Source organism: Bidens hawaiensis, unplaced genomic scaffold, assembly GCF_021521415.1.
Source record: "Bidens hawaiensis isolate Kalapana, Puna unplaced genomic scaffold, B.hawaiensis_p1.1 tig00022149_1, whole genome shotgun sequence".
NCBI classification, from domain to species: domain Eukaryota; kingdom Viridiplantae; phylum Streptophyta; class Magnoliopsida; order Asterales; family Asteraceae; genus Bidens; species Bidens hawaiensis.
The window spans coordinates 231,685-259,294 of record NW_027493430.1 but is presented as its reverse complement, the minus strand read 5'-3'; the positions used below and the strand labels follow the sequence as shown (position 1 = coordinate 259,294).

The 27,610-nt window shown below is 32.7% G+C and overlaps 3 protein-coding genes across 4 annotated transcripts; 1 reads left to right on the top strand and 2 right to left on the bottom strand.

The window, feature by feature from the left end:
* Positions 1–2,058: 2,058 nt before the first annotated feature.
* Positions 2,059–6,601, bottom strand: LOC143564724 (THO complex subunit 6-like). The gene is made up of 11 exons (XM_077051915.1): positions 6,424–6,601; positions 4,392–4,564; positions 4,268–4,299; positions 3,533–3,631; positions 3,108–3,172; positions 2,932–2,977; positions 2,789–2,849; positions 2,641–2,694; positions 2,458–2,538; positions 2,321–2,360; positions 2,059–2,202 (listed from the first exon to the last, which is right to left on the bottom strand). Exons 1-11 carry the CDS (start codon positions 6,599–6,601, stop codon positions 2,060–2,062), a joined length of 972 nt encoding a protein of 323 aa, XP_076908030.1. The 3' UTR covers position 2,059.
* Positions 6,602–7,400: 799 nt separating this feature from the next.
* Positions 7,401–10,251, bottom strand: LOC143564714 (putative NEDD8-conjugating enzyme Ubc12-like). The gene is made up of 6 exons (XM_077051906.1): positions 10,131–10,251; positions 8,864–8,977; positions 8,154–8,262; positions 7,986–8,064; positions 7,795–7,911; positions 7,401–7,680 (listed from the first exon to the last, which is right to left on the bottom strand). The coding sequence occupies exons 2-6, from the start codon at positions 8,970–8,972 to the stop codon at positions 7,543–7,545; spliced, it is 552 nt and encodes a 183-aa protein (XP_076908021.1). The 5' UTR covers positions 8,973–8,977; positions 10,131–10,251; the 3' UTR covers positions 7,401–7,542.
* Positions 10,252–24,333: 14,082 nt separating this feature from the next.
* LOC143564713 (RHOMBOID-like protein 9, chloroplastic) lies at positions 24,334–27,159 on the top strand. 2 transcript variants are annotated; one of them, XM_077051905.1, is made up of 6 exons: positions 24,334–24,685; positions 24,803–25,128; positions 25,219–25,384; positions 26,387–26,557; positions 26,654–26,808; positions 26,885–27,159. In XM_077051905.1, exons 2-6 carry the CDS (start codon positions 24,809–24,811, stop codon positions 27,105–27,107), a joined length of 1,035 nt encoding a protein of 344 aa, XP_076908020.1. In that variant the 5' UTR covers positions 24,334–24,685; positions 24,803–24,808; the 3' UTR covers positions 27,108–27,159. The 2 variants fall into 2 exon arrangements, with proteins under 2 accessions (XP_076908020.1, XP_076908019.1); XM_077051904.1 differs by lacking the exon at positions 24,334–24,685 and having other exon boundaries at positions 24,697–25,128.
* Positions 27,160–27,610: the final 451 nt, after the last annotated feature.

The window sequence follows — 27,610 nt, the reverse complement described above, 5'->3', positions numbered from 1 at the left end:
AGGGGGGATATTAGTTCTCTCTAAAAACACTAAAAAATGAGTCTGAATAAAAAAGAGGTAAAAAGTGAGAGATTGTATTTTTAAGTGTTTATGAGTAAAACAAGAAAGAGAAAGATTTTGATTAGTTGGGCATACGCCAACTTAACATACAAAAATATATGGTAAAAATGTGTGAAGTGATATTGTTTCCCCTAAAAACAATATTCCTTTTTGCTAACTCATTTTTTTGTCAGTAATCACATTAATCAAAATGCTCTCCAGGTAAAGAAATGAACCATTATTCCCGGTTATGCGGACATAAAAATTAGGATATGCTCTATACGACTATACTTGCATAAAGGGATCAATCTAAATCTAACCGAAATTGTTCATCGCCCTTTCGTTTCCAACCATCTAATGCACCCGAGAGCCAGCTGACCGAACATAAGTATTGGAGTTACAGTTGGTCTGAGAGCCTACTGGGGTGGTTTCGTAACCTAATTCCAAATGACTGAATTGTTAACAATCGAATTCTTTCCGCCAGTTTGCATGATTTTACTGTTTTCAATTGTCTAGCCAAAAAAGGTGTATTTTTATGGTTACCTACTTCACCCATGCATTCCTTGAAGCTTCATTTGCACTTTAGCAATATGTTTTCAAGGCCAACAATGATTTGTTTGACTAGAATGATATTCCAAATCTTTATTGGTAGCCAAAAGTCCAAAACCCTTTATTCGTGCAACTTTGTATTGGACGACATTACTATTAGGCGCCTACCTTAGGTTTCTAAGGTTACGTTATAATTTTTATATATTGTATGACAATCTTAACCAATATACAATATAATATTTACCATTATTTTACGGTATGTTTTGTATTTCGTGTTTAACGAACAATTGTTTTTACATAAAACTACAATAGTTTGATAAAGTACATCAATTATTCTCTATAATTTACGCACCTATTGTTTATTACAGATTTGATAATAGAAATATAATTATTTGGAAGAAGATCGGAGCACAATTGCTTTTCTTCGCGACCATTCTTTTTGACTTCATCCCAAGCATTAAAGCCAAGGGCCATACAAGCATGACATTATAGTCTTATACTCTTTACAGAACATGGGATCTAAAATAATGTTGATTTTAAATTGTTTTGACTTATGTAATTTACGAGAACAATTTTTTTTTTGGGAAGAACGAGTTTATGAATAAACAAACAAGTGTGAAAGAGTATAAGGGGGTGTTTGGTACAGAGAATGGAATTGTAGAGAAATGGAATTGCAGAGAAAGGGAATTGGTCTGGAGAATGAGAATTGACTGTTCTGTTTGGTAGTACAGAGATTTCAGTAGAGAAATATAGCTGAGAATCATTTCTCTTGTTTGGTACATAGAAAATAAACAGAGAATTATATCAACTTTATCATTAGCACAAGTATTTTTTTCATAACAAATATTTATTAAAAAATAAAAAACATATAAAAAGATGCATAAATTTCAACCAAAATATGCATTGATCAAACCAATTCACATACAAAACATAGTTTTTAAGCAAAAAACATCAACCATAGTTAAAACCAATTCACATACAAAACATACTTCAACCATACACAACTATCCCATTGAACCATCGGTATACAACTCGACCATCTCAATGGTTAAAAATAGTTAAAAATCTTTTCGGAGTTGAATGCAAAAAAGGAACTGGAAACGAGGAACATACACCCGATAAATGCAAGGAAACAGAAAATGTCGACCGAGGTACGCATTGTATCTGAGACAGCATAACACCGTTTATGTCATAACGACTCAAAACTGGTTCTGCACCCACAGCTAAAATCTGGAAATGATCGAAACAACATAAGTAAAATAAACAAAGGGAAGATAACTTTCACATAGAGTATATGGCCCACAAACTAAAATAAATAAAAGTAGTTACTTGATTATCATCAAAGCATATATCTTGGATGCAAGCACGTGTCGTGATCCCTGAAATTCTTCCCACATGCCTACAAATATATGTTCAGTATTACTTAAAAACTAAAACAGAAACACATGTGAAGGCATGTGGTCACAAAAAACTAGAATATATATAAAGATTGTTGCCTTACCAGCCACTTTTCATTAGCATCAAGAGCAATGCAACTGACATATGAAAAGAACTCTTTAGATTTCTTATCTTTTCCTGGCTCAATAACATTAGTACACTTTCCACTTCTGCAATCTGCAATAAACTAACCAAATTAAGAGTTGGCCGGTCGATAACTAATACCTATAATTCGATTGCAGAAACTATAAAATAGCAATCTAATTATTTAACCAAAGTGTTTTGGGATACGTACCCCAAATTCTGGCTGTTCCATCCTCTGAGCCAGTTATAATCTACAAACAGAGCAGTGGAAAACAAGATTAACTAACAGAATACATTAACTGAAAACAAAATTAAGTGAGAAGAGAAAAAAAACGTATCAGCATATACCTGATTACAAGAATTTCGGGCAACAACAGAATGTAGATAACCAGAATGCCCTTTGAAAGTCAGTTTGATTTTAGATTTCTCCTGAAAACGTATTGCACAACATAGAACTCCATTTATCCAAAAATGGAAAAAGAAAACTAATCTCTGTATTTGATTATTTAATCACATTCAGGAAATACATACCACATCCCAACAATAGGCACATGAATCACCAGCAGCTGCATATATGGAACCTCCCTATGGTACATGAAAAATCAACTCAAATCTTACATACATGTTTATCTAGTTATAAATGCCAACAAATGTTTTTTTTAAGGAAAAGCTTACAGACCTGAGTATCAACAGCAATAGCATTAGTTTCAGGGATAGGAGAAAGTGCACCCCAAGGACCTCTGAGGAGAAGAAAAAAAACATTACTTAGAACTAAACTAACACACTCATAATTTATCATCGTTTTAAGTTTATGTGACTAACTTATGTTGAGGATTTGCTAAGTCAAGTTGCGGCTTCAAAAGGCCACCTGCAAGAATAGTGTGTAGAGTGAATAAAAAGTGTATCAAGATTTTGTCAAAGAACGAATATATCACATTTATTGGACTGTAACTCAAAACTTAATAAAATGATAATGAATAGAATTTCGCGTGACAAACCATTCTGCTTTGCTTCAAACATATCCATCCACTTCCATCCTCGAATCCGACCATCATCACCACAACTAAATAAAAACATAAGTTAACAGATATAAGACGATGTTAATCCAACATAAATTGTTTACAGAACGAGCATGAGAAAGACATTATCTTAATAACAACTAGTTCTAAGTAATTCTACAGCGTTCATCAATTTATCTTTTCCGACCAAGGGAACATATCATCAATCCGGGAATATGGTCCACTTTAGGAAATAATAGTTTGTATTGTTCTCAAAGTAAAATAGTTATACTTTTTCTTACAAACTAGACTCGATTGTTGAATGGATACTATGAAAACTAAACAAGTCTAAACAAACAAGCAAACAAAAAGGAATTGCCGACACATAATAAGTATATAACTAGCAAGCATCATTAGATGTTTACCTCAACAGCAAGGAATCTTCAGCATCGCCATAGAACTTGACATCATAAGTAGGCCCATCGTGTCCATTAATTAAACAATCTGGTTCAGCTACAAATAAACTAAAGAAAACTACCATAAGCAAGCCGCAAATACACACCCTCATTAAGGGGGTGTTTGGAATCACAATTTTAAAATTTGAAAGTGATCATGTGTAAGGACTAATCAAAATCAGATACTCAATCATGATCATAGAACATGAAGCTGTAACAATAATAATAATCACATATTCAACAAACACAATCTAAATGCATCCTCAAAAGGCTTTGTATAATCACTTTCAATTCATAAACTATGCAGTCGATATAGGTGATATATCACCTATATCAGTTATCGGTCCCTTGGTAAAATATTGGCCAGAATATCAGTACCGATTATATCGGCGATATTGATTGATATATCACCGATATTCCCTATATCAGTGTTTAAATTCTTCATTATCCATTTTTAGTGCTCAATGTTAGTATTTTAAGTCTTAATTAGTTCCTACTTGCCACAATGGTTAGTGTTTTGGCAGTTGCAAAAGGTTAATCTGTTAATAGTAAGAGAATATATTGAATTTTACATGATATTAGAATTAGCGAAATCCCATCGAGATGATCGATATCTCAAATATCAATCCTTGACCGATATCCGATATTTATCCGCATTCACTACTTAATTCATAAATAAACAATCATAAAATATAAACTACTTACTTTTGAGCCCTAGAACTCCCAATAGCTGGTGACTGTAAGCAAAAGCAAAGAAATGCATATAAAATTGGTTGGCAAGTATAAAAAAATTAGAGAGTAATAGCAGATTGATGTAACTACAACATACGACGGAGGATATTAGAGAGGATAGCAAATACGATGCGATTGAACCGTCGCTAGAGGCGGCGACGATGTAATTAGGGTTTCGGTCATCAGTAGTAGACGGAGGAGAGAAGACCGTACGGAAGATGGTGAGTGAGCTGGATTCCAGGTCATCTAGTATGCTGTCTCTGTAGGCATCTTAAAAATGGCCGTGGAGGAGTTGAGACTGAATGAAAGATGGGAGAAATGAAGGAGGAAAATGGGAGAAATGAAAGCAGAAAAATCCAATTCTCTGTTTTTTTTAGAGAAACAAAATCAGAGAAATGGAAATGGTTTATTTCCATTTCTCACCTCTTTCTTTCATAAACAAACAAGATAATTCTTTCCAATTCCATTTCTCACCCCTCAATTCCCTCTACCAAACACCCCCTAAGTTCATAAAGGGAAGATTTAATTTGCTGAAAATGTTTTGAGTTTTGAGTTTGGACTATTAAAAAATTGCACTATCTTTTACCTAAAATCGCAAACATTATATATTTTTCTCTCTAATACGTAGATATATATTATATGGAAAAAAATGTAACACAAAAAACTTTGTTTAGGATCACAGAACTAAACGGGTTTGTTATTTATATTATTACGATATGTTTTATAAATATAAAGCCGTGAAAACTCAGTCCAAAAGATTTACATATATGTTGATTGCCTACTTCTTCTCAAGAACAAGACTAGACACATAGCTAGATTGCCATGTCAACACAATTAGCGAGGAGTATATTCAAACAACTTTATGTTATCGCTTCACCACTAAACTGGTTGTAGAGCAGGCGCCAAGTCCCTCCACCTAGGCCGTTTACACGCAGCTAAACCATTACTACCACATGTCCTCCTCACATATAGGAGTCAAAATGGCATCCCTCTTGGGCGGCAGTCGGTTTCAAGAGTGTGGGGTCACTATAAATCCAACCGATCACAATTCCGCAACTCACGTTTTTCTATTAAAAAAAGTTTTAAATGGTAATTGTGTTTTAGACAAACCATTACGCGTGTTTTGATCACTTGATGATTTAGTTGGTAAATATCCATCTGCCTACATGGTAATGACGTGGTGATAGCGAAAGCTCCTCCACTACATTTGGTCTAACAATTTTGATGATTGTAGTGACAGTGGATGAGCCACCTACGCACTAGATAATATTTTGTTTTTTATTTTCAAATTTGAATTTTTTTTCATTAAATAAAATGATCCAATTACAATAGAGAGATGAATAAAAGGGCAACAAGTTGCGCCGCCGTCCCCTTTTGAATAACAAACTCGATCCTACTAGATAATTATCAGCCTCTTATTTATAAACGTTGATTCTTCTAATTACATGTGTGTAAAATATGAAATCTTTTCCCGAATAATGACAAGAGTGAAGCATTTAAGCTCTTTGCATTATGTAACTTTCTCATGTTGTTCTTGATTTGTGATCATTGACTTTGTTCAATACTAAAAATCTACTATTATATTCAGTTAATGATTATTTCTTCATCATTCCATTGGGATTGCATAATGCACCCGTGTAGGCTTTTAAGACCTACACGGCGATTGAATAGCCCGGCACAATGGCTAACGGGGTTTCAGTCTTTCCAACCATACCAGAGCTATTCGAAGGGTATGTGACGGTGTGATGAGGGCAAATCTTAAGTCTATTTAAGGGGATAGAGAGGTTGTTCACTTTGAGACCATTGGATCCAAAAATATTTTTCTTTTCACAATATAGGGTATAGTAATTAGGTAACATAAAATGTAGCAAAGAGAACAAACATACAAACATACCATTAATGGAAGTTGACAAGTTTTAAACGACCGCTAAAAACAACAAATAAAATAACAAAAAGGCAAGAAAAAAACACCAACGCCTGTGTACTTATCTATACGCTCCCTTGGAAAGGTCTATACGGCCGGATAACATGATGCTTTGGTAAGACTAAGAAGCAAACGGAAATATAGAAAACTAAGGCCCCAAGAGACAACTCTACGCACTCCCAAAAAAAGTCCCTAACTCTAATACGTCTTCTAGAAATTCCATCCCCAAGCAAATCCTCTGAGAGGTGCAAATAGAACGCATCATGCCTAATGCGCTTATCCCATGTCAAGATGATCCTCCTCCCCTCCAGGCCTCCACTATGAGGGTTTCCACAGTTTTTACTGTGGCCACCGTTTGTCTCATCTTCACATGCCCAAACCATCTCAATCTCTACTCTCGTATCTTATCTGAAATGCATGCCACCGCAAATGTCTTCTAAAATACTTCATTTAATAATTCGTTTCATCCTTGTGTGTGCACACATTCGTATCAACATTCTCAAACTCTACTGGCTCTAGTTTTTGCATTTGTGCCTTCTTGTTAGCCCAACAAGTTCTAAAAACATAGCCGGTAGAATTGCGACTATAAAATTTCATTTTTTTTTCCGACTATGATTAGGTTAATGGGATTAAATGTGAATGGTTTCACTTTTTAGCAACTTTTCAGTAACACCCGGTTTTGGAAGTTGAACAATACAAACTTATTGGTCCACTTAACAAGTATCAATATTTTATTATTGAACAACTATTTACTAATTTTTATTCTTTAAATCACAAAACTCTTGGAGCTGTTTGTTTACATCTGAATGGAACCATTCAGATGCAAACATCTGATTCATTCAGACTTCAGACTATTTGGTTTCAAACAGAAAAACATCTAAATGGTTAAAATTATGTCTGAATCATTCAGACTTGTTGTTGCCTCTGAATGGGACAGAGGCTCATTCAGACATAAATCATTCAGATATGAATGAACCAAACAGCCCCTTAAATCTTTATGAAAAATTGATTAAATGTTGCAGCAGTAGCAACTTTTGAACAACTTCGTATTCCTAAAACTCAACCACTGAACAATTATGCGCTAAGCTAAGCCGGGCTTTAGACAGAGCTAGAAACAAGCCGAGCTTAAACTTAGACGATCTCGGCTTGGCTCGGCTAATTTACAACCTAGCACTATTTTAACTTTTAACATAATTCCTCACAAATATCATCACCACATTTCAATTTTATTAAAACATAAAATAAAAAGACACCAATAAAAGTCAAGATTCTAGAACACACCCAAAACATAACAGAATCCAGTTCTCCATCCACAAGAAAAACATCAGATACATCGCGCAAAATATGTTTCCCCCACTCGTCCTCCACCCATTGCTGTCTTTACATTAGATCCAAATGCTTTCGGGTTGTCCCTTAAAACAGCAGCAGCCTCCTGATTTAGTGGATCTTCATGGTTTGGTTCCTGCACATATTTACACACAAAACGCTTTGTCTTTTCTTTATTCAACTTTATACAGAATTATTAACAAGTAACATTACAAAAAACTATATTTCTGCAATAATATGTGAATCATACCGTAAGAAGATGATACAATCCATAGACAACTGTGTTTATGTTCAGCACAGGTTTCCAGTCCTCGCGTAAAATGTTAAGGCACACATTTCCTTCCAAGTCAATATCTGGATGATAAACCTGCATCAATAATGAAAATAATACAGTATATTTTTCTGAAATCATGAAATAAAAAGAGTATTTTGGGTTTGTACCTTGGTTTTGCACTTAACCTTTGGCGCCTCATGTGGGTAAATAGCAGATACATTAAAAGTGAACAAAAATTTCCCACCCCTGTTACATTAACAATAAAAAATCAAGTTTTATATATTTCAGTGTCATTTGACCCATCATTACACAAATTAGTTGCAGCTATAACGTACATGTAATATCCTTCATCGGGTTTAATGGTGACTTCAAAAGTCATCAGATCATCCTTGCCATTTGGAAACGAAATTGTGCACGATTTCGGTAGGTTCAATTCACTTATGTCTACAAAATGTAAATTGTCAGATGTAAGGATTATAATATTCATGCAACTAAGATATGTACTTTTATCAATTCTGACATACAACATGTGAGTTAAAAAAGATCACTAGATTCTCAACAAAAAAAAGGCAGAAATATAGTATATATATAGATATACAAAAGTGAAAGTGAAATTGCAAAAGTGAAATGATGTATATATGTGTGAACCCTCGGGTGGGCAAAAGTGAAATTGCACTAATTTTGACGTTATTTTACTAATCTCGTGAAAATAACGTTAAAAGTGACGGACGGTTAATCAGGCATCATGTAGTGGCGTTGATAGCCGAAAGACAAGGGTACATGCACCGGTCAGCCGGTGTCCCGATGATTGAGTGCTATGTGCCTTATGTCCAAGGCTTGATGCAAAACTACTATCGAGCCGGGGGTCTCACCGGAAGCAGCCTCTCTATCCTTATGGGGTAGAGGTAAGGTTGTCTACATCTTACCCTCCTCAGACCCTACCATAGCTTTGCTATTGGTGGGATATACTGAGTACGATGATGATGATGATGATATAGATATACAAAACCTTTGTTGCTTAACATATAATAATAAAAGGATTAACCTTTATGAAGACGTAATTCCCCTGCACTTTGCTTCTTTACGGGCCCCTTTCCATTTGCATTTCCCGCCTCTTCTTTTTGTTTTTCCTTGACTTTAAATAGCCTAATCATGGTTCCTGTAAATACATAAGCAACATATATTTAGCCGATTTTAACACAATAACACACAGAAAAAAGTCATTTTGACACTAAAGACAAGTCAAATATAAAGTTAACAAAGTCAAATATGTATATAGATTTATGCAAAGCCGTTTGTTTCAGAACCAATAACGTATTAGCCGTTAGTTTAAAATGAATTGTAAACTTAAAAGGCACAAACAGCACTGTAATTCACATCAATAATAAATAACAAAAAACTTATATTGAAAGATGCAGAACCAGGGCATCCTTATTGATCCGCTTTTCAAAATGAAACTGCAGTTTTTTTCTGCTTAATAAGTTGGTTAGTTGGAAGTGATCAGTCATCCATGTTACAACAAACAAGGATCAATTCTATTAGAATATAATCTACAGACTTGTATTATTACTATTATCATTATTACTATTATTAATATTATATATTTATATTAGGTAGATTGCACCGTTTAATCAAAACCGCTGCACCCTTTGTCGAGGGATACGACATTTCAAGATTAGGGCTATTTACATTCAGATATGTAAACATTCATCGATACTTTTTGGTTGTAATACCTAACGATTCGATACAATACAATTCTCTTCTTCTTTAATTATCCCTGCACTGATTGTGTTGTTGATATCCAATAAATTCCGCGTACTTATATTATTCTTTCTAATTCTCTCAACAAATATCTTGAACTTAGAACCAGACCAAGCATATTACGAACCTCTACAACGCGCGGCGCACAATCAAATTTCACCTCTACAAAACCTATTAGAAGTAAATTCTAGGGTAAACCTATTACTTAACAGCAAATATCTCACAATAGCTTAATCTAAAGAAGCACATTGACTTATGTATTATTAAACTTTACATACTGAATCAAATAATGAAGCGAAACAATAACTAGAATTATACTCAGGTTTGCATGAAAGCTAGGGTTTGACTTTGACCACAACACTTTCTGATTTATAATCACAATTTTACATTATTACAGGATTTCTAATAATAATAATAATAATAATAATAATATAAAAACAATGAGAAAAAATAAATTGAAACCCTAGCGTAATAAAAAAGCAATTGCGGAATAATAATAATAATAATAATAATAAGAAGAAGAAGAAGAAGAAGAAGAAGAAGATACTTACGATCGTTGGAAGGTGTTACGTGCCGGACGTTTGATTAACGGTGAGTTTCCCGTTACAAGGAAGTATGAATAAGAATAATATTATTAATATTAATAGAGCCTGAACGTGATGTTGATATAAACAGGAGAAGAATTGAAAAGGGCTTTTTCAAAAGTTAAGATTTTCGAGAGAAAAAAAAAACATACAACAGATAATTTTTTATAGAATATATTTAATATTTTTTAAGACTTTATTATAAATAAATATTTAGTATAAAATAAAGATATGATTTAGTTTTATTTTCTTTACCAAATCCGTAACGATAAGAGTGGGCGGGGCACTGCGTGATGGCTCCCTCCTCACGCGTGATGGCCCTTAGCATATCGCCGCCGGTCCCCCATCACGTGTGACGGGGGTGGTGTGCGTGATAGCCATCACGCAGGTGATGAGTGTTTTTCAAGAAAATGGACCGTTGGAGAAGGAGCCGTTGGGAGGGGGGAGGGTTAAATAAAAAAAAACAATATAAAACCAAAACCAAAACATAAACCAAATCTAACTCAAAACCAAGAAGGAGCCGTTGGGAGGGGGGAGGGTTAAATAAAAAAAAAACAATATAAAACCAAAACCAAAACATAAACCAAATCTAACTCAAAACCAAATCCAACTCAAAAACACTCTCAATCTTCCCCTTCATTCACAACAAAAAAATATGGCATTTTCGAATTACTTGCTTCCCTTAGACACATATAGCTCTTCGTCTTCGGACGATGACATTCTCGAATGGTTCCCGTTGTTATATAACGAACTTGAAGGCCCGAGCCGTCCAAAGAAAAAAGGTGGTGGAGCGTGATCGTATACATGCCCACAAAGTGCTAATGAACGACTATTTTGTGGAGGGGCCGTAATACAATGACGAGACGTTTAGGGAACGCTTTCGTTTGCCGAAATCTTTATTTTTAAAGATTGTAGTCGACCGGTTCATGCAATGAAAAAACCCACGATCTCTAGCTACGTGTATGCATGCATCATATTACACAATATGTTAATAAAAGAAGATGGTAATGCAATTTCTCCAGATTGGGTACCGGACCCTCCGACTCAAGTTCCTGTTCCCGATGATGTCCAATTAGACTTGCGGGATGAAGATATTCATCATCGATTGAGATGGGATCTAGTTGAGTTTATAGGTTCTTTAGATTTAGAATTTCCGAATTCAGACGAGGAGTGACATTTATTGTAAGTTTTATTTTTAATTCTAATTTTTAAGTTGAATTATGTTCTGGTAAACTATTGTTTTTATTTTTTAAGTTCTAGTAAAATATTGTTTTAATTTTTTAAGTTGTAAAATATATATATATATATATTCCTATCACACACCACCACCCATACCAAATTCCATCAAAATGGGATGGATTTAGGGTTGGTGATGTGACACCATTTGATTAGGTGAGGTATGTGATGAGAAATTGCATCACCCCCCCCCCCCCCCCCCTAATCGGCTTCACATAAAAAACCAAGCATTTCACGTTTTCTATAAATATTACTTGTAATTAAAATGATGGTATGTAAAGCTTTAGCTTCTTCTATTTCAAGCCATTGTATTTGTGTAGTAATGCTAAAAGCGTATATGTTCGGAATTTTACACCATTGGGAGATTAATACAAGGTTTGATTAATCTATACTGGACCATGGGCTTGAAGTTTTTGCGATAATAAGTTGTTCGTCAACCCTCTTCCCATATTACTTCTTGTGTACGTATATGTAAATTAGTTTTTATATGTTTTTATTTTCTCATCGTTTATGTTATGCTGTCACAATTGTAGCTTATTTTGTCATAGTCACAGTTCCTTCCACCATAGTTATAGGCTTCTAGCGAGGCCTCTTGACCATCATCGTCGTTTTCTAGAAAAAAAATATCTTATTATTTAAGTTTTTATGGATTTCTTATTTTTTTTGAGATTGTGTTGTCTTGTTATTTTTTAGCATATGGTTCTCTCCTTTCAACTACGAGAGAGTATTAGCCGTAATATATTCAAATCATCCTATTTTACAATACATTTTTGTCATTTTATTTTTTATAAGTAGGTTACATTTATGAAAAAGAATAATATTTTCGTTAGACCATGATATAGTCATGTAGGTATAAGTGTATAACAGATTTGTGTAAGTCTAATTATAACAGATTTATGATTCTTAATTCTTATCTTAAAATTAGTTAGGTTTTGAACATTTGATTGCATGTTTTTCTTTTGTTTTTCTATCTTCACTTCTTATAATTTGAGCAATAAAATATAATCATAAAATATAGAAAACAACAAAACCATTAATGGAACTAGATGTGTCATATGGTATATTGACTATTCGAACAACTTAGATTTATGTTAAGAGAACAGCTATTCTCGATACTTTGGGGTGCTTGGGTCCTTGGGATTGTTTATTATCTTCTTATCACTATAAATTATAAGATGTTTGAAAAAGTTAAATTATGTACTGAGTGAATAAGTTATAAGTTAAAATTTTATAACTTATAGCTTATGACTTATATAAGTTATAAAGAGGTTTAATAAGAAATCCCAAACACGCCCTTTATAACTTTTTAAACTATTAATTATAAAGTAGCTAAAACTTATAATGAATATTATGTATAAAAATTTACATCAAGAACCCAAGTCTCTTCTCTAACTTCATTTGTTCGCCACCCTCCAAACATGTTCTACGATTGGAAAGAAACAGAAAAATCGATCTTGCATTTTTCACTTTGACGAGACTCACGATGTTCTGTTTTGTTGGAATTCAAGGTATCCATATTTCTTCAGTGACCGCCAAGTTTGATAAACGAAAAACATTAATTGTGTCATGTTGGGATTTGTACAAATCTTGCAATCTTGTATAGATAAATGTTAGCCAAGATTCAATGTCTGCTTAAGTAGATAATATTTTTTCGTTATTTTCGTTTATCTTTTACGTACTGGTATCAAAATTCAATGCTATTAGCTAGATATAGAGATATATTTGACTAGTATTTAAATTCAAATGCAATTAGATTGGCCTTCTAGCTTTTCATAGTTATCTTTATATTATAACACCTTAACATAACATAAGGTGAACCCATATTGAGCTAATAAAAACCTCACGAAATTATCATGACATCTGAATGGTTGCATATGCTCATTAACCGTGATAAACACGAGCAAAGCTAAATCAAGGACTATTACCACAACTCCTTAACCAAAGCACCACTAACAAACATCACTAATATAACACGCTTCGTCAGTGTAAAATTATCAACGAAAACAGCTCAGCTGGTATCTCAATCTTGAAAACGATGATGCTACTCAAATACATCAACTCTTCATATAGCTAATTTATTGATCAAAGGTTTGTCCAATGTGTGATTTGTTTCGTTTATTTCCAAACATAACGTTGAATGTCACGATCAACTTAATCAATAATTACTTATTGTTATTTACGTTTGTCTTTGACTAATTACTAGTATTTAAATTTAATTTGTTATCAGATACTCAGATAAGCATTAATAGCTTTGATTATCGTCTTTTTCTATGTAACCCCTTATGTTAAGATGAACACATTACACACCTTTGATTGAAATAGGGAAAACCTCACGAATGTATCCAAAAATAATATGGTTAAACAAATAATGTAACGGTAAATTAGCCTTGGAGTTCACCTAATAAGCCATTTATAAAAAAACAAACCATGCTCACGTTGAGTGTTCTTTATCCACATTTGTAGTCCGACCTCTTTCACCCTTCATAATTGATACTACCTTGTTCTCTACCATTAATGTCACTTCTATCTCTCCTATGGTTGTCATTTCAACCTTTTGGTTTTGTATTTTTCGTATATGGTAGGTCGATTATAATCAAGGAAGACAAGTACAAATCGACAACTGTCAAGTGATGGTAAGTTTGTAACTCTTTTAACTAGTGCTTTAATGAATGTTAACATGGAATGTCTATACCAAGATCTTATATTCATGACTTTCTATAACACTATATTATTGTCTTAAGAAAACTAGGGATGAAATTTTCTATATAAAATAAGAGGAATGCCTTTTTTTTTAGCTTTTTTAAGTTTAATTTCAATATAATTTTTTTACACAAAATAAGAGTTCCATAATATACACACAAAATTGGGTATCCTCCACTGCTATATAAAAAGTTGGGTTTAAAAGCTCATGTCCATTCACATTCCACCAAATTGTTTTTGAAAGGACACATTCCACCTAATTAACACACACACACACACAAATGAGGGGGGGAGGGGGTATTTAATATTACAAAACTTTACTTCTAGAAAAAAAAATTCATTGTTGATGTATTGTTTGATTATTACTGGCTCAAACATTATCTTGGAATTAAATTCGAAAACCAAATCCAGAATTTGTTTTATATAAGTTTTTCGAGTTTGATATAAATAGATAAAAAGTTAAAAACATACCAACAAAAATCTCACATGTATTGTTGTGTTCTGGAAGGATGTATCGCTCTCGAAAAGGAGCCTATTGATTCTCTTCAAATTGGTTAAACCATAGGTGTGAATGTGTAATGATTTACTTCATAGGCGAGGTCTTTGGTCAGCTACGTCAGTGAAAAGAATACAAGAAACGTCTGACTCCTTCATGAATGCTACATTTGAACCGGGGGGGGGGGGGGGGGGGTTGGCTTAGAGCCATTGGTAAGGTTTGAGAAAAATGAAATGAAAACAAACTTTGCATCTATCCTAGGGAATGGAGAAGCTTCTCCCATTAAAACCTCCAACAACTACTTCTTTCGATGCATTCGACTGTACGCTATACAATATAATAATTCAGATAACATGAAATATGATTAAGAGAATCAAAACTACAACCAAACATAAATACCAATATTTTGATCAATTCCTCATGGTGATAATGAAAAATATGAATAATATGATATACCTATAATTATATGTGTACATGTTATAGCATGGAGAGTACTAACCGCATCGGAGAAGGATGTAGGCGACATAGTTGTCAGGTTGATCGAGTTCCCCTTTAGAATGTATAGTTAAGGATGTTTGTATAAACCCTTTATTAGTTAATTATAGGTAATATGGCCCATCAATAATTACCAAACTAATATATAATAAAGTATAGTTAATATTTTGATCTATTATAATATAAATGATTATAATGGACATATATAAATATATATAATTATATATTTAGTCTTACATTCTCTCACTTGGCCGAGTAATCATTTATTATGAGTATTAGATAAGCCTGATCAGGAGTTAACACTCATTTTAGCTTTAAACTTAAACTGGAGCAGAGAAATACAGTCATTGAATTGAACATCAGCTCAAGACCCCCATTAATCATATTGCAGTCCTTATTTAAAACCTAAGTAGTTATGATCAAAATTTTCATGTAAGCCCTTCAAACGTTTGATTTGTATAATAATTTGTCTATATGTCATTATGCATGCAGAACATATTAAGAGACATACAAATCAAAACTGATGAGGAAATTTAATATTTAATCATTCATACTACGATATGCAGTTGTACGCGGTCATTAATAAACCCCTCATGATTATAAGCGCTTTCATAATACTTATGGGTAATAGACCTTTAGTTATAGGATCCTTAAGCATATCATAAATGTATTCGATATGAAAATTTAGATTCCTCAATTTGTTCATAAACGAATAATTAATTTCATATCAAAATTTGATGCAGCACCTCTCAAACTGTTACTATTTGAGAAAACATGGTAGCGACTTTATCACAATTAGTATTCAATATATAATTTATCTAGAGTTTAATATAACATATGAGTCCACTAATAAATATTCAACAAAATTTATTGACAACAACGTTGTAATTAATCAACATATTATGTCGTTATGACTTAGGTTGTTGTTATCAGTTCATTATGACTCCTCCATGAGATAGATTTATCTACTGACATAATAATATATCCCAAAAATTACATTTTCTTATCACTGAATATGACAAAGTTTAGAGTAATCTACCGGTTTGAATTCTCACTTCTTCTTTTAAAGTATAGTCTTCCATTTCTTTTAAAGATATTTTAATACTCTTTTAGATGTTTCACATTAATCTAGACATATCTAGTGTGTTGCAATTTTGAGTAATATTTGAACGAGTATAGACTTGAACCTATATAAGGTTTCTACTTAATGAAGCATAACGTAATAATCTCAATGATCCTATTGTCCTCTAAATAGAGCAATATTGTTTGTTACATGTGTAAGGACCCATTTAAGATAAAACTTAATTATAGAACAAAACTAACGTCCCTTTGGGTCTATCTCATAATATTATGATATATATTATGTAAGGGATATCTCTGAGATCAATCACATTGAAGTATGTACGAACAATGCTTTGACTTGTGTAACATATACTTGTCAGAAGAATGTTATCTATATAAGGACAAGTTTGTTTTTAGTTGCTCCCACTCATCTTGAGGTAGGTACATTAATCCACTAGGTTTTTGATGAAAATAATTGTATAAAGATTTCATCACATTTTGATGTTTGCATTAACCTATATATGGATTTTATTGACTTATAGACTAAATGTTCTTTAACTTCAGTTTATAACTTTTAGGTTGTGTTATAAACATATAAATATGTAAGTCGATTGTTAGGGAAAGTTGCTTTAATGTTCATCTAATGTAGCTCTTAACTATTATAAGCTACTAGAACAATAATGATACTTAAAGAAATCTTTTGTAATACAGGTAAGAAGATTCTTTGATAATTGATTTCTCCTTGAATGTAACCTTTAACAATCAATCATCCTCCTTTGTGTCTTAACGTTTGTGTTAGGATTTAATTTAGTTATGAATACCCTTCGGTGTTTCAACAAAATCTCAAACGTTATGCTGACTTATGAAGTTCAGTTTAATTTGCTAATAATAGCTTATTCCATTTAGAAGATTGATTGATGCTAATGATTTAATTAGAAGGAGTATGGTCATTAAACTTTCCAGCATCCATTTCAACTTTAGTTAGGGAGCTTACATAATCATCAAAGTTAGTAGGTTTTAAAACCTAGATGACCTCCTGAGTTGATTATTGAGTTTATTTGAAGTTTCAGTTTTATGAATTAGCTCTTAGTTAGGTTGTTATCATTTTCAGGATTCTAAGTGTGTAAGAGTGGATACAATATGGTGTACAAGAGGTGTAATTGGAGTTAAATTTGGAGTAAAATTTAATAACTCTCTTCCCCTGCCTCTTGTACTTTTGCCAAGTCATTATAAGGACTTTTACTGTTCCCACTGACCTTAGAAACCATTAAGAAATTAGCATGCTTAGGGTTAATATTTATAGACCAATAGATTCTAACAGAGAAACAAGTTAATAATATAAGTTGTTGGAGTTTCTCTTGTTGAGGATTAGTTTAGTAAGAAATCCGAATTTGCCCACTTTAAGCAACAATGAAACTTTTGTAAAAGATTGTAAATTCTAAAGAGGTAAGTTTTGATAGAATAGTATTGTGATGGAGCAGTGTCTTGTACAAGAGGTGTAATTGTGATAATATAAAGTTTTCACCCCCCCCCCCCACCTTTTGCAAATCTTGTAAGTTATGATTAAGACACTTAAGGCTCCCACTGATCTTTAATATCTCTACGAAAAATACAAGAGAAGTTTCAATGATGTACGTGACATGGGAATCTGTTATATATATGTTAGACTTGATTTGATTTCTTTAACGTCCAGATGTCATAGTAAACTTAGGGACATATTTAGAAGAAATCGTATTAAGTATATAAGAATGGATCTCTTTAAGACCGTGGATCATAGACGACCGATTGGATACAAGTAAATAGTCTTTTAAATGATAAAGAATTATGTATGAATATTCCATTTGAATAAGTTCCACGAATGTAAATGAAATATATCTTCTGGTGGACCCATACTTATTTCTTAAGCCAAATAATGTTTAGGGCATCTAACACGTGATTTAAATCACTAAGAATGAGATTATGAAAATTTACTCTCGTCAACATATCATGATGTCTCATGAAATTTGGTTTTAATGGATGAATTTTATAGGTCTCATTTGTCTTTTGTTAAATTTTTCTTTTCATGATAACAAAAGTTGTGAAAGTATATAATATCATCTAGTTCTATTTTATAAATGTTTCAATCTAGATATTGATAACAAATGATATGAGAGTTTAAAGTAAGAGTGACTTTATGTTGGCTATGCAAACCTCATAACTGTCATATTGTAGCTTAAGTATGATACTAAATTCTAATTAGTCTCCAGAATATTTAAGCTATCATAAAGCGTAATTAGAAGACAGTTTATCATGGCTCTAATAATCTTAACATTTAAATTTTGCCACCAACACTCATGTTAGTTATTTGTTGATATCAGTGAAGAAACTCATAGAAATAGACTCAACCTATCACGTGTTAATTGGAATATTAGGATTAGCATACTTAAATATCATTAATATACTACTACTGTTTTAGCCAGATGTTCTTTTGAATTATGGATAGTCTTGTTGCTTATGTCTAATCTAATGACATATTTTTGCAATGAGTCTTATCCTTAGAGAACTTAGAGCTGGAAGTAATACTTGTATTTTGTCTATGAACCTTAGAATTATCCTCTTTTAGGTTTTAGTGGTAGTGAGTTGAATAACATCTTATTTCTAGTACCAGACATTTTTTTTCGTGTACATATGTTGCTGATCAACACACTCATTTTCCTTTGGTGCTTCTGAGTGTTATAGTTGATTCGTAATGCACCAAATTGTACTATTGAAAATTTAGTATGTGATGTACTCTAAAATTGTACTTATTTTCATGTGCGAACCCTTAATTTTATATGTCATGAAATTGTACATTATGATGTATTCAGGAATACCATTTAACCTTATAGTTAGAATTTAGAAGGAATGCATGCATCATATGAGTTATTTTGATTAGTCTTACGAAAAACTAAATCAACAATAACTCTAGTGATAACATTTATTTAAATAAGTTCTTGATTATCATTATCATAAGAGACATTATGATTGACTTATCTCATTTATTATGCTCTAGTTTTTAATAGAATGATTGTTATTAGAAAGAACAGTAAGATAGTCATATCATGTCTTAATGGATAATTAAAACTGAGAAGAGCTAAATATTATTGAAACTCTTTGTGATGTAAAACTTATATTATGCTTTAATATTAGAGTGGATGATTTGAATGAGATAGTTATTTATAGAAGAAAATAATAGTGAGTAATGTCATGGAATATTAAAATAATACAAATTAATATTTATGATCATTAGATTAATGAAGGATCATTAATGTGAGGATAATTATACTTTATTGAATATGTGATATGTCTATTATTAACATCAAACTAGTAAACTATAATTAAAAGTACTACTTAAACAAAAAATAAATCACCTTTGGACAGAATTAAAATTTATTTAAGTATGTGTGCAAAACAATTGTATCACATCACCTTTGGACAGAAGTGAGACAATTATTTTAATTATGTACGGGCTAGTTTTGCTAGATAAAAATGTAACACATCACCTTTGGGCAGAAGTGAGACATTTGTATCATCTTAGGCAAAAACTAACAAAAGCTTTAGTTAGACTTGAATGATAGGGTAGATGTAACACATCACCTTTGGACAGAAGTGATACATCAAAATTCCCTCAAGTTAAGCTTTTTATGTTTTGTAAAAGGTTTTTAAGTTATAAGTATTTACAAAACATTTAATTAGTTAATAATAACCTGTTTAGATTAGAAAAGTTTTGGTTTTCGGTTTTGTAATGAGTTCTTGATTCTATTAATGAGTTATCGGTCAAATTATGAGTTCTCGGTTTTTATCAGGTTTTCGGTTTTTAATAAGTTTTCGGTTTTTGATGGGATCTCGGTTTTAATGAGATTTCGGTTTTGATGAAATCTTAGTTTGACCAAGATTTCGGTAAGTATTAAAATCCAAAAATTATTTAAGGTAATAATATTTTGGTTCAAATTGTTAGAGATTAATTTTATCTTCAAGATTTGTTTAATTTTGAAATTTATATTCTTAATAATTATTCAAATTTCAAAAAATCTTTGGAGATGTGTTTTTCAATTATTTTAGGAAAAACACAATCATAATCTAAATTTTAACCAAAATATGTATTATTTTCAAAAAACTCATGATGAACACGAAGAACATCACCGAAAAACCATAAATTTTTAACAGGTTTTTAATGTGAAAGATTTTTAACAGGTTTTTAACCAAAAAGTTTTATACAATTTATTTATAAACCGATTTCAATGAGTACAAGCATAAAAAATTCAAAATTAGGTTTTATCAAGACTTTAGATTCAAGTTTTCCGGTTTAAATCCAGATTTAATGGAAAACCATGAAGAACCGATTAAACAACATCGCTCTTGATACCACATGTTGATCAATTCCTCATGGTGATAATGGAAAACATGAATAATATGATATACCTATAATTATATGTGTACCTGTTATAGCATGGAGAGTACTAACCGCATCGGAAAAGGATGTAGGCGACATAGTTATCAGGTTGATCGAGTTCCCCTTTAGGATGTATAGTTAAGGATGGTGTTAGGGTTCTTGAGAGAAACCCGGTTTAGGAAAGAGGAGGCACACAAATTGTTATGTTTGTGTAATTAGGTTATGATGTTAATATTTATCTCTCTATATATACACCCAAGGGGAAACCCTTTATTAGCATCAACAATTATCAAACAAATATATAATAAGGTATAATTAATATTTTGATCTATTATAATATAAATGATTATAATGGCCATATATAAATATATATATATATATATATATACTAGTTTAATCCACTCGTGTTACGGGAGTTTATTTAAAGTTTTGTTTTTAATCGTTTTACTATTTTATGATGATTATTTTATTTTTTAACGTAATTTTGTTTTAAGTGTCTTACCAAACTCTAATAGCCCTTAAATGGGTTATAAAATCTTATTTATTGATAAACACTTTCATTATCAAACGCTAATTTAATTTATCTATTTTACATGTTCTTCATTGCTGGTCTATCATCATCATCATCATCGTCGTCGTCGTCGGTTAACTTTCAATACCACCCACCATCGTCAACTACATCAATGCCTCTTTTTTCATTAGAAAAATATTTGTGTTCATGTTTGTACATTTAAAAAAATCAACATGCTCGTGTTCGTTTATGTTTGTTCGTTAAAAATCTAAAAAACCTAAACATCTCAACCGATAAAACCCAAACGTTAAAAAATCTATCTATATAATTGTCTACCATAAAATCCTATGTCTCGCTCTCAGGTTGTTCCCCTCATTCTCTAGAGTCACCAGATTGCTTGATTTCTAAATGGAGGTTTCTCATGCATTTGACCCGAAATCACGGGTATGGGTCTTACCAAACCCAGATAGTCTTTAAATGGGTTATAACATCTCATTTATTTGTGAAACTCTTTCATAATCAAACAATAATTTTTGCGGGTCATGGGTCTCACCAAACCCGGATAACCCTTAAACGGGTTATAACATCTCATTTATTTGTAAAATAACCCATTAATCATCAAAGAATAATTTCCACGGGTTATGGGTCTTACCAAACCCTAATGGCCCTCAAATGGGTTATAAGATCTTATTTATTTGGTAAACACTTTAATCATCAAACCCTAATTTAATTTATCTCATTTACATGTTCTTTGTTGCTACTCTATCATCTCCATCGCTGGTTAACTTCCGATACTAACCACCATCGTCAACTACATCAACGCCCCTTTTTTCATTAGACAAATATTTGTGTTCATATTTGTTGATGTTTGTTCGTTAAAAATCTAAAAAACCTACACATCTCAATTAAAATTACCCAAATGCTAAAAAATATAATAACAAACTAATATATATGTATTAAATTAAAACAAAACTACGTTATAAAATAAAATAAAATAAATCATTATAAAATATCAAAACGATTAAAAACAAAAACTTTGGGGACATATGCGTTCTATTTATTTTATTACTATATATTACTCAACTTGCAACTGTTGTCACTTGTGGTTAACAATTTATACCTTACTTGTTTATGTGCTTACTTGATTTATACGCATTCGGAGAAGTCCAACATAATCTCAGTCTAGTATGATCATACGACCGTCGTAGTGGCCGGCGTCCGACGCATTGACAATGGTTTCACCGACACCTCATTTTTGGTAACCAATGCCCATTCGCATGGCAGCGGTTTAGCCCTTTCTTTATGGTTTGATTGATTTGTTTATATGCTATGGTTAAATTGCTTATCTCATTTGACACAGTTTGCTATCTTATTTATTATTATATAAAATCATGAAAATCTGGTGTTTTACTCACTCAACCTTGTGTTGACAAAACTATTTTATTTTCAACGCATATGCAGGTCATCATATGATGTAGTTGAAGTTAGAAGATTAATTTTTAAGGACTTATGCTAGAAGAAATACAATGACACAATAACCCGTAAAAATTAATATTTGATAATTAAGAGGTTATTTCACAAATAAATGAGATGTTATAACCCGTTTAAGGGTTATCCGGGTTTGGTGAGACCCATGATCCGTGAAAATTATTGTTTGCTTATGAAATAGTTTTACAAATAAATGAGATGTTATAACCCATTTAAAGACTATCCGGGTTTGGTGAGACACATACCCGCGAATTCGGGTCAAATACATGAGAAGCCTCCATTTATAAGTCAAGCAATCTGGTGGCTTTAGAGAATGAGGGGAACAACCTGAGAACAACACCTAGGATTTTATGATAGGCAATAGATAGTTAGATAATTATATATTTAGTCTTACACAATAATGAAGTAGTAAATCATCGCTAGCAAGAAGTGTTAAAAGCATTGAGTTGTTAAGGACCTATATTAGCAAAAGACAAAAGAGAAAGAGATAGTAAAAAGCAACACTTACCCTTTAAAAGTAACTATACATTCCCATAAATAAAACCATTTATACGCCAAGAAAAATATTAAGGCAAAGTTACGGTTAAGGCAAAACTAGATTTAAGACCAAGGACTAAAGACAACTTAAGATGAATCTATAAACAGCTTTAAAAGTCCATAATCTTGGTTTGTTGGTTTCAAGAACACATATCCCTGATAATGTTCTCGGTACGTGAAAGTCTAGTATAATACTACCCAGTCCGTTTATGCAATGTCATTTTGGGTACGGCTCTACTCCACACCCCCTTCCACTGTGAGAGTTTTCACAGTCTTTGAGCCGTAACTTATTTTCTCTTCATGTGTCCAAATTATTTCAATATCCCACCTCTTATCTTATCTATGATACATGTCACCCCCAATTTCTCTTGTAAAACTTAATTTTTATTTGGCTTGCCCTTGTGTACTCGCACATTCACCCCAACATAATCATCTTTGCTACCTCCAACTTTCATGCTCGTATCTTCTTGATGACTTAACAATCAGTTCTGTATAAGATAGAATATCAAACCGCAACCCTAGAAAATTTCTCCTATAATCTTCTTAAAAACCGCTTATCATACAATACTCTTGTACATGCTCTCAACTTGCACCAACCTACATGAACATGATGTGCCACATCATTATGTATATGTCAATCTATTTTTAATACTTGAACTTGGTTGTATAAAGTGTTGCAAAAATTACTAGTCGGACGGTGGTGTGGGGTCTAGCACTAATCGAGATTAATCAGGATTAAGTGAATTGGACTTTAATGTATATTTTTCAGTTTTATATACACACACACATTTTTATATGTAATTTTCAGTTTTATACATATACAAACATACTTTGGCCGTAAAGTGGCAGGAATCTCGCCGAAAACCCCTGTTTTTTGCTAAACCGTTGATTTTGGTGAGAATCTCGTCGGAAACCACCGATTATGGCCGGATTTGACCGTTGACCGATTAATTAACCGACTAGCCCAAAATTAATCAGTGAAGTGAGGACCAACGATTAATCGGTGTCTGGTCGGGATTTTTGCAACACTGACTGTATACAGTGCCATCCGATCTTTAATACTAACTGTCACTTCTCTACCTCCCGTTTAAGCTCGTATCTCTCTCAGAATCTCTGCTACTAACATGATATAGGATATCACACCTTGATTCGAATAATAGAAAACAACTGAAAAATAATATTTTTTTTATAAATAAAGAATAATTTAACTGTCAATTCTTTTAGAGATAATACCAAATACATACAGACATAACTACATTGTCAACACTTCGTAGTCGAGTCTAATAAGATACAGTGGGTTTCGGCCTTCATTTTCTTACCCCACAAAAATCACAACTAATGGTGGAGATTGAATGTTATGCCTACGTGGCAACCACTCAATGGACACACAACCGATAAGCTTCAATCCTTAATTTTGTTCTTGTTCAATGTCTCTTCCGTCAGTAACGCTTTTAAATACTCACTACACCTCCATTAATGGAAACCATCCTTTAAACCCACGAAATCCCCATTAATGGAAGCTCTTATTTAACCCAATTGTCTTCTTTCTCCACATTTAATAACACCCATCTTTCGTCTTCAATCGGGTACACATTAAACAACACTTTTTATTTGTTTTTATTTGGGTGCCCACCAGGTGTTTGTTAAAATGCCTGAATAAGCTTTACTTATTATTTTCCCATGCAAATATGTATTCTTTTCAGGGGAACATGACTGTGGCTCCAATATGCTTCAAAACATGTTACAAAGACCAAACTTTGGTGAGACCATACAGAAGCATGCTCAAATGTGCAAACTTGTTAAGATCAATCTCTGTCAGTTCATCTGAGAAGGATAATAAATCATCAAAGTTTGCATTAAAGTCTAGTTCTAGAGACAAGCATTTACAATCACTAGATTCTTATTTTGGCAAATTTAAGGAGAATACAGACCGATATTCTCCGAATTCTTTAAACAAGAATATTGTTTCATCGGCTACTAAAGGTGGTGTGAAGAGTGATTATGATGAAACTTGTGGCCTCTATTTAATGTAAAGCATGCAACTTTCAAGTTGTTATTACATTTTTTATCTGATTATTATGTCTATATGTATTTATTAATTGGTGATTTGTTGTTGCAGAGGCGGAATCGCTTCGCTAAACATTGCGGTTTATCTGTTTGAAATTGCAAGCCCGGTTAAGAACTCGGATTTGGATCTGTTCTCACTTCCAGCACTGTATGGAGCAAAGATTAATCATTTGATCGTATATGGAGAATGGTGGCGGCTACTCACACTGATGTTTCTGGTACAAGATTGACGACTGGGTTCGTGCCATTCTAGAGTAGTTCAAAGTTTTTCGTTTTATCATCTATATCCACTTGGAAAAACCTTAAGGTTAGAAGTGGAAAATGGACGAGTTGGGTTGCGGGTCAAAACTAGGGGCAGAAAGTCCTGACGTGACCCGAACACGACACGAAAAAACAGGTTAACCTGAACACAACCCATTTAAAAAATGGGTCAGCCTGAACATGGCCCATTTAGTAAGTGGGTTGACCTGTCAACTCATTTTAAAGCGCTTTTAAAAGGGTTATGAAAAGTAATAAAATTTAAGATGAAAAGTTGATACTCTCCAATCTTTTCCATTTGTTTCTTCTAATATCGAGCTAAATATATAAACCCCGGTTTGTTAATTGGGAATAAAAGAACAGTTAAAAGAACACCAGTTGCAATATTGTTTGATTTAGGGCAGAATAATTAATTGTTTAAATTGTTACAAGTTTAACAAACTATAAGAAATTGTTACCAAGTAACTAGGTATTACTCATGTTTATAGATGAACACAAAACCGGTCAACCTAGAACCCAACACGAATAAGTACATGGGTTGGGTTAAAGTTGTAGAATTCAATCCGCCAACCCAACACGATTGAGACACCTAGTCAAAATGGGTAAATTTTTTAAACGGGTGGAAGCAGGTTAGGTTGACTAAAACACTTATCGTCGAAAAAATTTAAACTTTTTAGTTTTTATAGTTTGTCAAGTATGATTAAGAAAATGTCTCAATTAACAAATTTAACAAGTATAACAATTCAGGTAGTTTTATGTATTAATTATACATTTGAGTGTCTTAGATTCTTTTATGTCAAGCCAATTTTTATAGTTTAGCCCGTTAGGGTAAAACATTCATATATAATTGGTTTGAAATTACATTCTACATAAGAAATATTCAAAGGACTTTAACGAGAAAAAAATAAGAGGTATGTTGGTTTTTTACTGTATTCGCCCTAAAAGTAATTATCTTTTTGCAGCACACAGGGATGCTTCACATCGGGCTCGGTTGTTGGATTCTGCTGACATTTGGTCCTCAAGTATGCCGAGCCTATGGCCCGTTCACCTTTTTCTTGATATATGTACTCGGTGGACTCTCAGGCAACTTCACCAGTTTTCTCCACACCCCTTATCCAACTGTTGGTGGATCAGTAAGCAACAAGAATTCATATGTCAATCATGTTTAAACTTCTACTTGGTTTCTTGATATTGGTTACTTAAATGAGCTATAAATTTAAAACTTTTAGGGTCCCGCGTTTGGTATAATTGGAGCTTGGCTTATATATCACTATCAAAACAAGGATGCCATTAATAAAGATGGTTTTGTAAGCATGTATCAGAAGGCAGTTGTTGCTACTGGTCTTGGTTTTGTTTTATCCGCTTTTGGTCCAATTGATGACTGGTTAGTTAATATTATTTAATTTTTAAATAAACAGAACTGGCGAGATACCTATTAAATGGATTGAATATTGTTGCAGGACACATTTTGTATCAGTTTTTACTGGCATAGCTTACGGGTTCTTTACATGTCCCACGTTACAACCGGGAAGTGGAGAAGAAAATGGAATGACACTGATTGGGAGAAATGTTGATCCTTGTAAATCAGTTGTATTTTTCTCCATTTTTGTTGTGGTTTTGAGTTCTTTGCTTCTTGTATTTGAACCACCAATGGGTTCACTAGCTGTAGACACTCTTGTGTAATCTAAACACCAAAAGGAATGGTATATGTGTAATATAGGTGTGTTTGAGTGTGTTTCTTGTGTGGTGTGGCGTGTGTTTTTACATGCATTGAGTCGAGCGTCCATGATCTGTAAGGAAATTACATGCGGATGAGGATGAGTTTCTTTATCCTATCTCTCATCCACAAATGCCTCCATCAGAGGTGCTCTTAAGAGGATGAAGACTGAGGCTAACGGTGTTAGCAACCTAAAAAATTTCTAGGCTTTTTGTGCGTTAATCACTTGTACGCTATGATTTAAGTTGCAACATATCATGTAGCATATGTCTGTAACCTTAGTTTTAATAAATGTGCATACCCTATACCATCTCTATTGTTGTAGGTGCATGTCTGAATACCTGATATAATCAACCCTCTCACTTGAGGGTTGCAAATATATAAAAAATGTTCAGTTTCCTCCATGATCAACAAATTTGTTCGATGTTGCAGATTCTTTCTTTTGAAATTGATTTGTTGCAATTTTGAA